The sequence below is a fragment of the Erythrolamprus reginae genome, chromosome 9 (assembly GCF_031021105.1).
Source record: "Erythrolamprus reginae isolate rEryReg1 chromosome 9, rEryReg1.hap1, whole genome shotgun sequence".
In the NCBI taxonomy this organism is placed as follows: domain Eukaryota; kingdom Metazoa; phylum Chordata; class Lepidosauria; order Squamata; family Dipsadidae; genus Erythrolamprus; species Erythrolamprus reginae.
This window is the reverse complement of record NC_091958.1, coordinates 41578187-41594328: the sequence shown is the minus strand read 5'-3', so window position 1 is coordinate 41594328 and position 16142 is coordinate 41578187. Positions and strand designations below refer to the sequence as shown.

Genomic DNA, 16142 nt, shown 5'->3' with positions numbered 1-16142 from the left:
TCCTGATCGCCGGAATGAGACATACCTGGAAATCCATGTTGTTCCCAGCTATGGATTTTTCACACCTTGCTGGAAATTGGTTGTTCTCCAGGCCTTAGAATTCAATGTTTTCCAGTCATCCATCTCTTACAAGGATTTTAATTTTCCTTCATTGTGAACCACCCAGCCTCAAAACGGTAATATTAAATAGCAACTAAAACAATGTGTTGTGAGATGTTAAACTTCTAATAAACCTCTTTACTTGACTCCTGGTTGATCCTCGGAGGGATCTTTCTGCTCTCTGGTGCCTCATTTGGCTGAAGGTGCTGGAGTTGGCCTTTTTCAGAGCAGCGTAATGAAGCTAAACCTTTGTCTTTGGCCACATTGTGGACAAACTTTAAATCCAAACCAATTTAGTTAAAACAATTCCACTTATAGCTCATTGCAGCAAACGTGTTCCCAAAGCGTTTATAACTGACTTGTTCTATAATTAGAGGAAGGAACTCGGGTGGCTAAGTGTGTCATAAGAACATTGTTTCTTAACTCCAGGAAGCAAACTACTGTCTGCTTCAGATCTCATCAGTTAAATGGGGAACGAGAACCCCCAAGAGTTGTATCACCACGATCTCATTGACTTTCTGCAAACTGCTCGAGATACAATATGACCCACCACTTGGGTTTTTTGTTTGACTTGGAGCTTCTGCAGGCAGGAAATTTCAGAATTTAGGAGCTATCACAACATTAGTATGCTGTATTTATAATAATAATAACAAAATAATTATAATAATAATAATTTATTAGATTTGTATGCTAATAAATGCCACTATGGCCCCAATGCCATAGTGAGGCTGTGTAGCTTACAGTTAAGTAAAAAATAAGCAATATATCAAGTGAAAGACGACAACTGACTCAAGTAAGTTTTCTTTCAATCCCTTGCTGCAAACTATGTTTATTTAACTCGGTTACTTTGTATACTTTGTATAATGGGTCTCCTCTCAGGGCAGCTCACAATAGTGAACAATATATGACAAATCCAATAATTAAAAACGTTATCTAAAAAACTCTTATTAAAATAACCACACAACCCAATATCCCTCTCTTTACCCTTCCCTCCCATTATACAAAGTAACCGAGTTTAATAATCATAGTTTGCAGCAAGGGACTGAAAGAAAACTTACTTGAGTCAATTGTCATCTTTCACTCGATATAGTGCTTATTTTTTACTTATCTATAAACCACCCAGCGTCACTATGGCATTGGGGCAGCCTCATAATTAAATACTATGAATGGATCAGGTCACCCACAAGAGCTTCGTGTAAATATGAAGCAGCATGCATAAAGGAACAGAACTGCAAGGCACGAGCCAGCTGGAGATTGAGTAGAAACTCTCACAGCATCACTATTGGCAGCCCACCATCCAAGCAGCAACAGATCCACTTTGGATCCACTATGAAATCTTTCAGAATTCTCTCGTGTCTCATTGGCAGCATGCATTTGGACATGACCAATTTTTTCCCCTCTAACTTCAGAACAATGTAGGCCATAACAGTTAAGCGGGAACTGGCTGTTCCTTATCAATCCTATAAAAATTATTGGCTTTTTAAAAAGGCTTAACATTTGCCATAGAAAATACTAACAGCTTTTTTTCCACCTGCAAAGAGCTCTTAGAGCCAGGAGTGACACACATTAACTTTAGCATAAAACTTTATTCCTGGGCTTTGGAATAGGGAAAATAGCTTGATGTGATTATGAATTTCTCCCAGATTTTTAAAATCTCAACTGTTCTCCGTTTCCCCCCTAAAAATGCTTTGAAATATATTTTATCTATGTGTATGCTAGTTGCCTGAAAATGATAATTAAACAGAAATTCATGAACAAAAGCATGATTAGGAAAAAAATGCTACTCTGACCATTGTGTTTAGACATTTCCTTTTGTACCTGAAAAACACCGAAAATGTGTAGACAGAGCAGCAATAAATCCAGTTTGTAGTTTGGCAGCTACTGCCTTTATGAAGCAGTAAATCAATGTGGCTTCAGATTTTCTGAATGTATCAAGAAAACCTGCATTTCCTGCTTTGATCTATCCATTTCCCCCCACATTTTTACTTCAACAATGAAAAGCCAATTAAGGAATGGCCAGGAAGTCCAATGGTGTCCTGCACACGGAACACTGGATGCTTCTTTCCAAGTCCAGAATGTTTGTTTTGAAAACCTGGAAGTTTTTGGCATCCCCATCAGAAAACCTGGTCTGACTGAAATGTCCTTTTATCTAGTGTTGCCCAAAAATGAGTCTTGCCTGGGAAGATTACATCAATAGCAACTGTCTAAATTCAGACAGTATATTGCTGGTCTTTTATAAAAGATGGAGGTGTGCCAGTCATACCTTCTTCCTCATCCAGTGGGGCTCTGGTTTACTGGAAGTGAGTCTTGATAAAGGGTTTTGTGTGTGTGTGTGAACCATACCTTCAACCCTCCCAGTACTTCATGTTCAGATAATTCAGCCCTGAAGGAGAATTGGCATATTCCGGAGTTCTCTGGATAGTTCCCGTCATGGAATACTGTGTCTTGCAGGTCCCTAATAGCTTTTTTCAATGAACAGATATTAACTCATATTTTAACAGGCATTATTTATAGTTTAAAATGAGTCAGATTACATAAGCAAGCTCCAAACCTAACCATACATTCCTTTTGTAATCCCATAAATATGTCAGAAAATTAAGTAACCTCAATACAAAATTTAATCATTTCTCAATTTATCAAACACTTTTGCTCTTTCCATTGATTTTTTTAGAGCAACCACATACAGTTTAGCTGCATTTTACAAATGTTAAAATGCTTTAAAACAACTGAATCTCCTCGTATGGTTTGCTACAGCAGACAAGCCCATGTACTGAGTATCAGCAAGTGTTTCCCTTCATCGGGTGTTTAACTGAAGCTACTGCACACATAAGGCTGTGCTATCTGCACTCTAGCGCTGTTGTTTCTCCAGAAGTGGTATAATATTGAAGAAATGGGGAAGAAAGCGAGACAAAAAACTTTATAGAAACAGTTTATTTACTCTAAACAGCAACACAGACAAAACTCCATAAACACAAAGGAGGTGATGCAGAATCAAGATGCGGCTGACTTTGGATCCAAGGCATTTATGAAACAATCTAATTCCTTATTGGCAGGAAACAAAAGGGAATGGAGGACATGGGGTTCTTTTTTCTTATCAGCCAAGTAGAGGCAAAAAAACAAAACAAAACAAAAAAAAAACAACCCCCCCAAACATTTTAAAGCGTGCCTGCATCTGAGAGCAAAGAAACTAGAGATACTAGTGAATTTATAGAAGTATAAAAGTTTATAGTTTACAGCAGTTGAAATACTGACATCAATATTAAAATAAAAGTAAGTTTTACATAACAATCAAAAATACAAAAGACTGAAGGAAGAGACCCTGTATGAAAAACGGGGGACAATTCAGCAAGTTTAGAACTGTATACAAGTGGTGAATATGGAAAATGGCACACACATAATCCCTTCCCCCAAATGACTATTAATTGTACATAGCGACATTAGATTTGCAAAAGTTTTGTAAACAAGTTCTTGCCAATTAATCCCTTCCTTTAAAGATGTGGATGACAGGAGCTTATGATGGTGCAAACTTCTTGGCTTGTGCTCGGACCCTCTTTTCATATTCCACTCTGTTTTGGCTAAAGGTGGAGAAGAAAAAAACTAACGATTCTCAAAGATCAGAATCCACAAAAATCTTCTAGATCAGATTCTCCCTAGCACAAAACCTGCAGAAACTAAAACTCTTGGTGTTTTAAATGAATGTTCACTTGTTTCACTGGAGATGGAAATCAGACAGAAGTTACAGGCTGGGATTCAAGTACAAGCCCTTTAGAATATGCCTCCCAAGAATTTTCATATGCATGAATTTGTATGAATGCAAAGTCAGAATCAGACTGGATGCAATTATTTATAATAATGAAATAATGGGAAAGATGATAAGCAGGGGGACTCTAAAGAGGAGGAATTTCCAAAACTCAAACCAAAAAGTGCTTTGTTTTGAACCGATGACCCTGATGCCTCAGAGACTTTAATGAGGTTTTCTCATGTTCCAAAGGCTTTTAGCAGCAAACACTTTATTTGTGCGGTAGAAAATGGGCCTCAACTCTTAATTGTGAACAGCTAACAATTTACTAGCATGCAGCTTTCACATGGAAAAATATGCTTAGAGTAGCTTCAGAAAATAAAACAATACTTCAAAATTTAAAAATTGTGTTTCACAAATTTTGCTAAACTATTCTGGCTAGACTGCAGTTCAGTTGAACCTATTCAGAAGGGTTAGAATTCAGATTTAATAATAATTTAATTTAAGAATAATTTATTAGATTTGTATGCCGCCCCTCTCCGTAGACTCGGACTATTTCAATAGCAATAGCACTTAGGCTTATCTGCTTCTCCAGAGTGCTTCCCAGCATTCCTGGGCAATTCCTAATGTCAGCTCACTGCTCCCCAGCAATCCAGCTCCTCTTAATTACTGACCTCGGAAGGCTGAGTCAACCAACCTATCAAGTCCATAAGGACTGAACTCCTGGCTGTGGGCAGCCTTAGCCTGCAATACCGCATTCTAACCACTGTGCCACCAGTATGTATAATTGCATATATGTGATATCTGGAGATCTTGGAGAGGGATGGCATAAATAAATTAATTAAATTAATAAAATAAATATTATATACAAATATTATTTGTATATAATACCAACCCAGTACACTATATAGGGATTCATGTAAATGTTAAATTATCAGTTATCAGTGGAAAATTATTAATTTACCAAATGTACATTCAGCTTAAAATGCTAAATATTAATAAAACATCCATTCCAACTGTAGTCCGGTAACATCAAACCAGCTTACCAATATATGTTTAAAAGTATTTCAACAGAACCCCTTTCCTAAGACCTGCCTGTATAATTACTCACTCGTAACAGTAACACTGTTTCCCAAAGACGGCGTAAGTGCAGTATTTCAATGGCCTCCTGAATATTAACAGGGAAGAAGCCACTGGAGCTTCTGTAGGCAGGAAATTTAGGAGCCATTACAAGATTATTATGCTGTATTTATATCCCTCTCTTTACCCTTCCCTCCCATTATATAAAGTAACCAAGTTTAATAATCATAGTTTGCAGCAAGGGGCTGAAACCTGGAATTCTTGCAAGCAAGGCAATAGCTGGGGAGATGTAAACCAAAAACACTATATAACTAGAAGTAGGAAGTATTGGAAGGAGGCTGTAATGGGATTTCTTGCATCCTTGTTCTGGAAATTCAGACTCTTTGTTTAAGGGTGGGCACCCTCCAGCTATTTTGCCTGAATAATGGATTGGCTGCTGGAGAAAGCCCAAGGTGGAGTGAAGGAATACAAAGTGCATGGTCAATTCAGATTAAGAACCAGAAGGAGCCAACAGCAACCTGGACTTTTCCCTTTAAAAATCCACACGGTGCTCCTCCCCTCAATATGCTCCCTCTGATATGTACTCGAGTCTATTCTCAACAGGGTCAAATTTCTCCACAGAGCATCCTAACAGTTCTGCTTCTCCGCAGGGAACAGACTGAACATCTTATTACGTAACTTGCATCTTGGAAATTAATCTTGGGATTCTGCCATTGAATGCCTGCTTCTCTACACCCCGTGTTAAAGGAGCTCTTGGCATTTGTAAAGGAAAGTAGGTGGTTCTGCCTGTCCTGAAGGAGGCAGTGGCCCAACCCTGTTAGAAGAGGCCAGCCAGTCTTCAGTTTTCTCTTTCTAGGGAGGGAGGATTGAAAGGTTGGCATTCAACTGTAGAGGGTCCAGAATGAAGTGGATTACCTGCACCCTTTTCAATCTGGGTTTAGGGCAGATCACAATCATGGCATCCTCTGGATTACCTGCAGAGATTGGGAAGCCCTGTTTTCGCCTCTCTGCAGCTGGGGGTGGGAGGGTGCGGGCTAGCCCTGAACTACAATCTGGACTGCCTCAGGGTTTGGGCTGCCCACTTCTTTTAACATCTATATGAAATCAATATATGAGTCCGGCATCTTCACCCAGCTGGGCATCATCTCAGTGCTTGCTCAGTGCTTGGCAGCTATGAGGGCCTGGACCGGCAGGAAGCGGCTCCAGTTCAACCTCAGCAAGACAGAATTTGGGGGCTTTGTTCCCCTACCTCTTGGACTCTTGATAAGATAGCAATTCCCACACAGAAGTGCTGTGCAATATGGCGGAAATCCTGGGTTTGAAGCTTCAGGGAACCACCACAAGCTAGAGTTGCCTTTGCGGTGGTTGCTCTCGCTGGCCAACTGAACCTTTCCAGGGCCAGGAGGCCTTGCAGCTCATGACTAAACATGACTCAGTTACTTACTGCAGTGTTTCCCAACCTTGGCATCTTGAAGAGATCTGGACTTCAACTCCCAGAATTCCCCAGCCAGCGAATGCTGACTGGGAAATTCTGGGAGTTGAAGTCCAGATCTCTTCAAGTTGCCATGGTTGGGAAACACTGACTTACTAGACTACTGCAGGGACTGCCCTTGGAAACTGCCCAGAATGCATCAGCTTTCCCAGTGTTGGGCATCTCTCACTTTACCCATATGACAACTTTGTGCAGAAGCTGTACCATTTTACAGTCTCTTGCTGGGTGCAATGAAGAGGTCCGTAAAGGGGTGTGTGCATAAGTGCACCAGTGTGCCTGCCGTCCCTGTCTTACCTTCCCCATTAATCTGCATTTACTTCCTTTGTTCAGGTTTATGTTCATACCTTGTCATCTTATATGTTTAACCAATAAAATAAATAAAATAAACTCAAAGCAACAGTGATTCCGTCAGGTGACCCAGGTCCCTTTCTAATTTCAGGGCAACCGTTGGGTCTCTCCCATTAAATGCTGCCATCTAGAGGGAGCGAGTCAGAGCACCTGTTGTGTAGCAACCCCACAGGGTAAAAACCCTTCCTCTCCAGATCAAGCAAGCCTCCCTCCACACTCTTTACGTTTCCAGAAAGCCACAAAGAGCAGGCTTTCCTCTCGGGCACTGGAATGCTAAGGCTGGAGCCTAGAGGTGGGTAGGTAAATGCCTGGAGGTTGCAGATTAGGCGGTCATTTTCTCATCTCGTCAACTATAAAGCTGAACATATTGTTTTACACGATGGGTAGCCGTTTAAATCAATTAAATCCTATTGGAGGCAGGGATGGACTAATACGTCTGTAAACGGTGCCCTCACTCTCTCTCTCTCTGTCTCTCTCACACACACACCCCTTTGGTCTCACTTGCAAACCTCCTGCTATGAGGCCAACTTCTCCTGCCTCACTTTCCCAGCAGATAAATCTTTTTTTTAAATGTATGTAAATATACACACGTATACATATACACAAACACTCCTGGTACATTGTGCAGTACCACATGCAGCTCAAAAAGGGAAGAATGAAGCCTTTGTTCCTAGAGCAGCAGAAAATGAAGCTGTTCCATTACCTATTTTAATTTTTAGAAGAGTGAAAAAGAAAAAGGCAACTCACCAGTAGATTGTGTAAGCCTCTGCTTGAGCTGGGTCCTGGATATTTGGTTCATTTAGGAGTTCTTGAATTCCTAACAAGATCTAAGACCACAGAACGAGAGAAGCATCACTGTAGACTTTCACCTTGCAAAACCATAGATTAAAATCATACACATATTTTCATCAAGGTAGTAAACGCTTACCCTCAGCTGTTAATTGTGAATTTAAAATATTAAGAAATCATTAGGTCTTACAGGTATACAATTAAGAGCATTTGAGTCAATATAGTATAAGGCATAAATTAGGTCCATGTTCTAACAAAATGCATACTTGTTTAATTGTGATTGCAGGCCTCCAATCCTTATCCTCTTCTAAGATAGACAGACAGACTGTGCCTGAAGGATACACGTTTGGATGGAATAAGGGTGGCTCAAATTTGCCTGTGGAAACGAAAACTTGGTTCAGATACAAGACTGTGGCAAAACATTTTTAAAAGCTAGCAGGGCTTCAGTCAATGCTAGAGGGAACAAGAGCATGCTCCTTGCCTCTACACCCAGTTTGACCTCCCTTCTGTGGAGATCTTAAGATCTAAGTGATTACAGAGAATATTGTTCTTGAATCCTGTGAATTAGGTTTTTTGGACTAAATTTCTTTTAAACAAGCATTAGTAACTTAAATATGGTGACAAGAGTTGGGTATGAAAGAATCCCAAAGGGAAAAAAATTGAAAGAAACAAACTGAAATCTGAAATGCATTAATTTTTAAAATGCTTCTAAATAGTATTTGTTCCACACACCAAAGAATTTATTCAAGCACTGAGACTCAAAATCAATTAACAAAATGAAAATGAAAATCTCAAAATATCCAATGGAAGGAAATATATCCTCAAGAAGAGACAGCACAGGTGTTACTGAGAAGTGAATTTCAGAATCTCTGCCCATGTAAAACTTCAGTAAGCAAGTAATATAAAATAAAGGAAGCAGCAAATTCTGATGATTCCAGACAACCAGTTATATTTTGTGGATTCCAAGAACTTTTGCACAAGAAATGGTGATTTTTACTCTCTGAATGTTCTAGGCAATACAGAGCCTTAAAAATCCCTCAAGCCTTGAGATGTCACGTCTTCTGCCGTACAAATCCCAGCGGCCGATAAGGTCCCACAGAGTTGGCCTTCTTGGGGTCCTGTTGACTAAGCAATGTCATCTGGTGGGCCCCAGGGGAAGAGCCTTCTCTGTGGCGGCCCCGGCCCTCTGGAATCAACTCCCTCCAGAGATCAGAACTGCCCCCACCCTCCTTGTCTTTCATAAATTGCTTAAGACCCAACCATATCGCCAGGCATGGGGGAATTGAAATACCTCCCCCTCCCCATACTAGTTTATGTATGGTATGCTTGTATGGTTTTAATGATGGGTTTTTTATATACATTGTTATATTGTTACTATTGTTGTTGTCAGCCACCCAGAGTCTGCGGAGAGGAGCGGCATACAAATCTAATAAATTATTATTATTATCACCTCTGCTGCTGAAAGGTTTCACAAAGCAGAAGAGAAAACAGGAGAGTATCAGAATCCACCGAGTTCTAGAACTCAGCCCCTTGGAAAGCCCAATGCTGGATTGCAGGGCAGGGGGGAGGCACCAGGACCTTCCCGTGAGCTGCTCTGATGGGTCTGACTTTGTGTGTGTGTGTGTGTGTGTGTGAGAGAGAGAGAGAGAGAGAGAGAGAGAGAGAGAGAGAGAGAGAGAGAGAGAGAGAGAGAGAGAGAGAGAGGGAGATGCTCCCACTTGGCTCTCAGCCTCTTCACTTGGAGGTCCCGAGCTTTTTCCAGCCGCAGCTCTGGCGGGTCAGACTTACATTTCGGCGGCGAGGAGGGATAGTCGTCCTTGAAGAGCATCCGCAGCTTGAAGAGGCCTCCTTCCCACGGGGTCTGCGGGGAGGGAAGGCACACGGCGAGGGGTCGGTGTTGGCCCAGAGCGGCTCTTGGCCCGGAGCCGCCCAGGGAGGGAAGCCGCCAAGGCCGCAGCTTCTTTCCGGCTGGGGCTCCCGTGAGGCGGGCCTTTCAAGCGCATCGCCCGGGCCCTCCCGCTCCCCTCATTCCCTCCCCCGCTTACCCCTTTCTTGCCCGGAATGGCGCACTCCCAGTTCATGAGATTCATGGTGCCGTCGGGGTTCTTGGTGGGCACCGCCACGAAGCCCTGCGAGGAGCCGGAGGGAGGTTAGCCGCGACCGCCCCCGCCCCTCGCCCCGCCCGCCTTCGCCGCCCGCCGGCCTCACTCACGAACGGGTGGTCCTTCCTCCAGGCCTTCCTCTCCTGCGCCAGGCGGCTCAGCGCAATCCCAGACATGGCCGACGACGACGGACGAACTCTGCCACACAAAGGCCCGTCAAGGCGGCTGCGGGGACCCCGAGGCCGGGGAAGGCGGGGAGAGAAGGCCCAGGCCCTGCCTGACCTTGACGGGCCCCGCGCGCCCCCCCCCTCACCGCAGCGCTTGCCCCCCCCCCTCGGGCCTCACCGTGAAGCGCCCCGGCGGCGGCGGCGGCGGAAGCAGCGACCCCCGCGCGTGTCCCGGATTCAGGCGGCGGCGGCGGCTGACCCGGATGTTCCCTGCCCTCCTCCTCCTCCCCCCCTTTTGTCTCAAACCCGGCGGAAAACGGAGCGCGTCAGCCCGGCCTGTCCCTCGGCGCGATCCGTCTGTGGGACAGCGCCTGCGCCGAGAGCGCCAAGCCGAACGCCGCAGCGCGGGATGCCCCAGGTCACGCCTCCTGCTCAGGCAAAGAAGGGCCGAGGACCGGAAGGGGCGGGGCCTTCTCCGTGGCGTTTTTCTCGTCTCCCGCGCGCCGCCCGGTAGTCCCGCCCCCTCCCCGTCACGTGGGGCTAGCGGTCGTTCTCCGCCCGGGCCCGATGCGGAGGCTCGGAATTGATGGGAGGCTTTAATCCCGGGATTGGGGCCACGTGCGATAAAAACGGGTTAAAGGCAGCGAAGGCCGAGGGGGCCCCAGGAGGGCCTGGGGGCGTCTCCTGCTTGAGAAGCCCCTCCCGGCTCCCTTGTTTTATTGGTTTGTTTGGTTTGTTTTTATTTGTTTGTTTTGTCACATACGTATTGGTGGTATACAAAGACATCATAATACAGTGGTACCTTTACTTGAGAACTTAATTCCTGCCGTGTCCAGGTTCTTAAGTAGAAACGTTTGTAAGTAGAAGCAATTTTTCCCATAGGAATCAATGTAAAAGCAAATAATGCGTGCAAACCCATTAGGAAAGAAATAAAAGCTCAGAATTTGGGTGGGAGGAGGAGGCGAGTCGCTGCTGAAGGATGAAGGGGAGGGGAGTCAAAAAAAACTCCAGAACTTTAAGGCTTAAAAAAAGAGAGAGAGAGACTGAGGCGGCGAGGAGGAGCACACGCCTCCCATACACTTTTTATTTTTATTTATTTATTTATTTATTTTGTCCAATACACAATACATATTGAAGAGAATAGACATGAAGTATTATATATATAAAGAGAAGATATAAAAATAGAGAAGATATATGAGGGAAGAAAAGATATATGATATATGAGATAAGGAGAGACAATTGGACGGGATGAAAGGCAGGCTAGTGCACTTATGTATGCCCCTTACTGACCTCTTAGGAACCTGGAGAGGTCAATCGTGGATAGTCTAAGGGAGAAATGTTGGGGGTTAGGGGTTGACACTACGGAGTCTGGTAATGAGTTCCACGCTTTGACAACTCGATTGCTAAAGTCATATTTTTTACAGTCAAGCTTGGAGCGATTAATATTAAGTTTGAATTTGCTGCGTGCTCTTGTGTTGTTGCGGTTGAAGCTGAAGTAGTCATTGACATGCAGGACATTGCAGCATATGATTTTGTGGGCAATACTTAGATCGTGTTTTAGGCATCTTAGTTCTAAGCTTGATAGTCTGCTTTCATAGGGTATTCTGTTTCGAGTGGAGGAGTGAAGGGCTCTTCTGGTGAAGTATCTTTGGACATTTTCTAGGGTGTTGATGTCCGAGATGTGGTATGGGTTCCAGACAAATGAACTGTATTCAAGGATGGATCTGGCAAAAGTTTTGTAGGCTCTGGTGAGTAGTGTGAGATTGCTGGAGCAGAAGCTGCGTAGGATCAGGTTAACAACTCTAGAAGCCTTTTCGGCGATATTGTTGCAGTGGGCTTTAGCACTTAGGTCATTTGATATTAGTATTCCAAGGTCTTTTACTGAGTGGGGGTTGGCTGTGAGATTTTGTTTATTGAGTTTATATATGAGATTTGGATTCTTTTTGCCGATGTGGAGGGTCTGCTGCTACTGCTACATGCTGAAGGGCTCCCCTCTCGCTTTGTAGCCGGGGCCTTTCTTTCGCTGTGGTGACGCCTCGGCTGCCCAGAGTGAAGGGAGTATTTCTTTTCTCTGGGCGCTGGCAGAGGTTTATTCCTTGTCCAAGTGCCCAGAGAAAGGAAAATGCTTTGTTCGCTCTGGGCTGCCAAAGCCTCCTTAAGCGCCACCAAAAGGCTCCTCTGGCAGCCCAGATGGCTGGGATTAAAGGGGGAATGGCAGGAAACTGGCCGGGCTTTTGTGCCGCTCTCAAATTTCCTGGGAAATTTTTCCAGGCTCGGGTTCTTAAGAAGAAAATGGTTCTTAAGAAGAGGCAAAAAAATCTTGGAACACCCGGTTCTTATCTAGAAAAGTTCTTAAGTAGAGGCGTTCTTAGGTAGAGGTACCACTGTATTTATATATGTGATACTAGTAAGAAAGAAACATGAGGACAGGAAGGCAGGCCGGAGCACCGATGCAAGCTCCTCACTACGTTTTCTCACACAAAATGTTGAAGGAGAAAAGCATTGGCTGACTCTGAGAAAGACCCAAGAACCAACATTGATGCCAGCCTTTTTCCTTGTGAGCTGCCCGCAGTCTTCGGTAATGAAGGAGGAATAGGGGAAGGGAGGGGAAGAGGCCGCAGCCGCCGGTTTCCTAGTTGCAACCCCGGTGTTCACCTTTGACTCTTTTCTTCCTGATTGTGGCCTTCCAGAAAGCCCTTAAGACCTGGCTCTGCTCACAGGCCTGGGGCCGTTGACCAGTGATACACCCTAGATCCGGCCACAAAAGATTGGTATGATTTTATTAATGGGTTTTAAATTGTCTTGCTTTTTGTTGTAAGCCACCCAGAGTCCTCCAGGATTTGGCCAGCATAGAAATTAAATTAATAAATAAATTCAGTGTCTTCTTTTTCCTTTGGCCAATATCTTGCACCATTGCTTGTGTGTGTGTGTGTGTGTGTGCGGGCGCGCGCGTTTGTTCCATTATATGTCACAGCACCTTCAAGCTGTCACTTAACAATTTTTTTGTAAGTTGAGGACTCTCTCTCTATATCATCTTTGTATGCCAAAGATCTTCAGATTGATCCCTGCCATCAGCAGGGTGGATTGGAAATCACACATGGAAACGAGATTTAAATATTCCACGAAGGAATAACCTGACTAAACGGATGGATTTGAACATGTATTATCAGGCCAAAATCTTAGCCACTACATCCGCATGTGTAGAATTGTGTTACTTTTAACCTTGATTAAAAGCTCTTGAAACTTATCACATTGTATGTGAAGCATCATGCTTAGCTTCCTTTTTGTCAACCCAGAAAATGCTTTAAGCAAATTGCCTTTCCCCTGTTGCTCCGTCACAGAGAGAAACAAATCTTTTCTTCATCCCAGATTCCCAGGAAGAGTGAAGTTCTGTCTTCTTCTTGGTGAATGCTGGGCCTGGTGTCCCATGTTAACACATCTCAACAAAGATTGAGATTCACACTGTCCTCACTCTCCTGGCCTGGAAGGCCTTAAAAATTTACCTTTGCCGGCAAGCCTGGGACTGTTGAGCTTCAACATCTTGCGCCGGCCTTCAGTATGACTGGTGTGAGGATTTTAAACATGACCTTTTTATTTTATTTTTTTGAATATTGGACTTCTGGTTTTTGTGTTTTCATGTGTTGTGAGCTTCCCTGAGTCTTTGGAGAAGAGCTGCTGATAAGTCTAAAAAATAAACAAACAATGATCCTTTAGGGTTAAAGTTTATGATAGGTTTTGGCATTCAGGATGGATGGGTCACCACTCTTGGATGAAAGCTAAACTGAAGAAAAATGTGCTCTAGCTTGACTTGCCTCCAACCACCACTGACCAAAATGCTACTCCAACTAACTATGCCTTCCGAATGTTGGAAGTTTGGTATTTAACCAACTGAGATAGTTAATAGTTTGGTTCAGAATATATAGGGAAGTGAATTGATGTAAAGGGTAATAAGTATTCATCCCAGCCACTAACTTTGCTATTTGCAAGAACAATAAATGTCCAATGTCCGCACTGCTCCCACCCTGCTGGTTTTTCATAGGGGTCACGAAGACCTGGCTGTGCGGGCAGGCTTGGGGACCCTAAATTAACACCAACTGACCACCTGTATGAACATGACTGCATGAATGATATGAGTTTTAATTAAGATTTTAGATTTCTTAACTTTATTATTATTTGTAATTCCATATTTATTTATTTATTTAATTTTTATGCCGCCCTTCTCCTTAGACTCAGGGCGACTTACAACATGTTAGCAATAGCACTTTTTTTAACAGCTAGGCTATTGCCCCCACAATCCGGGTCCTCATTTTACCCACCTCGGAAGGATGGAAGGCTGAGTCAACCTTGAGCCGGTGATGACATTTGAACCGCTGACCTTCAGATCTATGTCAGCTTCAGTGGCCTGCAGTACAGCATTCTACCTGCTGCGCCACCCCGGCTCATCATATGGTAATTTTATATTGTTGTAAGCCGCACCCGGAGTCATTCGGGATTGGACGGCATAGAAGTCAAATTAATTAATTAAATGAAGTTAACAGACATCTGAATTGTCCCATTTTATGACTACAGGATGCTCTTACCAGGCTCTAGAAGTTGGCTTCCCCATTTAAATATTGAGAGGTATAGTAGCCATTGTGAATAGTTGTTTCACATAACTGCTGCTTTCCAAATTCTACTCTAATTCATGAAAAACTCAGAATTATTTGGATTCTACAAGTTTTCTTTTCCTTTTACCCAGCCCAGTGAGGAAGGTGCGATGTGTTATCTGGAAATCTTTTGGAAATGACAATAAACACTTAAGAGGCTTTGCCGAGTTGGATCTGCAGCTGTTTCTGGCACCCAACAACCCTCTGCTCTTCCTGACACAGATGTATCAGGACTTTGCCTGAGGATAGAATAAAACCCTTGGCCTGGATTCTTTCCACGCTTCTGGGTGATCTTTTATTTTAAGACTTGTTGTGGTTGGCTCTGGCCCAGCTCCTGCCCCAAGGAATGTGGAGGTGGATGTGGGGGAAACAACCACGTCACAGGTCTGTTTTGCTCCCGATAGAATCTCCTGACGAAGGCTCCTCTGACGAAGGAAGCGTGGGTAGCAGGGAAGGGGGGAGTTTGGCAGATAGCCCAGGAGGAGATCAATCATCCTTATCATCCCTGGATTCTGAACAAAAATTTATGACACATCCACGCATGCGTAGAGTGATGCATAGGAGAAAACAACTGAAGGATTATTACAGGAGATAAGTGAGGCCACCTGTGGTTGGGTGGGGCTGCTGTAATTAGTGCTACAGATAAAAAGAACAGCATGCTGGTTTAGCCTTGTGGAAGTTTATCTGATTCAGTTCGTCAAGATCATGGTTTTGCTGTTTCCCTGTTCAAGACTGTGTGTGGACTTTCTGGACTTTGGAATTCAGACTCAATTTCCCAGTTACTGGGTGAGAAATTGGATTGCATTTAACCTGTGCCTTGTGTTTACCAGAAAATCCCTTTGACATTTAAAAAGGGAGTTTTTTCTGCTTTTCTGTTGATAAAGACTTTTGGTTTTCCTTCTATCGTGTGGTGTGTGTCTTTCTGGACTAATTACCCTGTAATTACAGGCAGTTTGGACACGCCGGCAGAACAAGAATTAATTTGAAAATATTCAAAAATAATTTAAAAAGAAAAGAAATTAGACCGCTAGAACTTTTTCAGCAAGCTCACAGCAAACTGACTCCCAGGGCTTCACTGGCACTAGCCATGGCAGCCAGAATGCAGAACATCTGGGCCCCTGAAGCAGTCGGTAATATTTGGAAGGCGAGGTTTTCTGGGGAAAAGAACCAGCCAAGATATTGCTTGAGAACCCTGGAGAAAGTGTCAGTGGAACTGATCCAAACGGCTTGATTTTTAAAGGTTTCTACTGATTGTTTAGATCCTACCTTCACTTGGTGTTAAGGAACTATGGCCTCCTGGTAAGCAGGGAACTAGTGGCTGAAAATTTCCTACCTATTTCCACAGTACAGGTAGTATTTCTTTGCAACATTCAAGTCTCAAAATGCAGGGTTCTGTAGGCTAAAATTTAGCCAAAATAGGGATGTCCCACCTCAGGAGTAAAGAGCCTAAATCTGGAAAGAACATTTACAGCCTGTTAGGGAAAAAAAAAACTACTGATGTTCAGACAACTCCCTCTTCTGCTGTTTTTGTTCTTTTATTGAGCATCATCGTTGTCTTATGCCTTAGCCGTGCGTTATATCAGTTTAAGGGGACACACTACACGATATTAAAGCATTTTTAAAAGCATTTAACCTTCACTGTCAGAAATAAATAAAACGAATGCAAAAATTAGACCAAAC

The 16142-nt window shown here is 43.4% G+C and overlaps 1 protein-coding gene across 1 annotated transcript; it reads right to left on the bottom strand.

Annotated features, from left to right (window-relative positions):
* Nucleotides 1–3015: 3015 nt before the first annotated feature.
* UBE2I (ubiquitin conjugating enzyme E2 I) lies at nucleotides 3016–10265 on the bottom strand. The gene is made up of 7 exons (XM_070760922.1): nucleotides 9995–10265; nucleotides 9760–9847; nucleotides 9593–9676; nucleotides 9336–9408; nucleotides 7814–7923; nucleotides 7506–7585; nucleotides 3016–3674 (listed from the first exon to the last, which is right to left on the bottom strand). Exons 2-7 carry the CDS (start codon nucleotides 9823–9825, stop codon nucleotides 3611–3613), a joined length of 477 nt encoding a protein of 158 aa, XP_070617023.1. The 5' UTR covers nucleotides 9826–9847; nucleotides 9995–10265; the 3' UTR covers nucleotides 3016–3610.
* Nucleotides 10266–16142: the final 5877 nt, after the last annotated feature.

What these genes read in the sequence shown, in the direction of transcription:
- UBE2I (XM_070760922.1), bottom strand. Translation starts at nt 9,825, where the DNA reads ATGTCTGGGATTGCGCTGAGCCGCCTGGCGCAGGAGAGGAAGGCCTGG. An exon ending in TCCCTCCTCGCCGCCGAAAT is followed by an intron (nt 7,924 to 9,335) that starts GTAAGTCTGACC and finishes TCGTTTCCACAG; the next exon opens with GCAAATTTGAGCCACCCTTA. An exon ending in GAGGCTTACACAATCTACTG is followed by an intron (nt 3,675 to 7,505) that starts GTGAGTTGCCTT and finishes CTCCACCTTTAG; the next exon opens with CCAAAACAGAGTGGAATATG.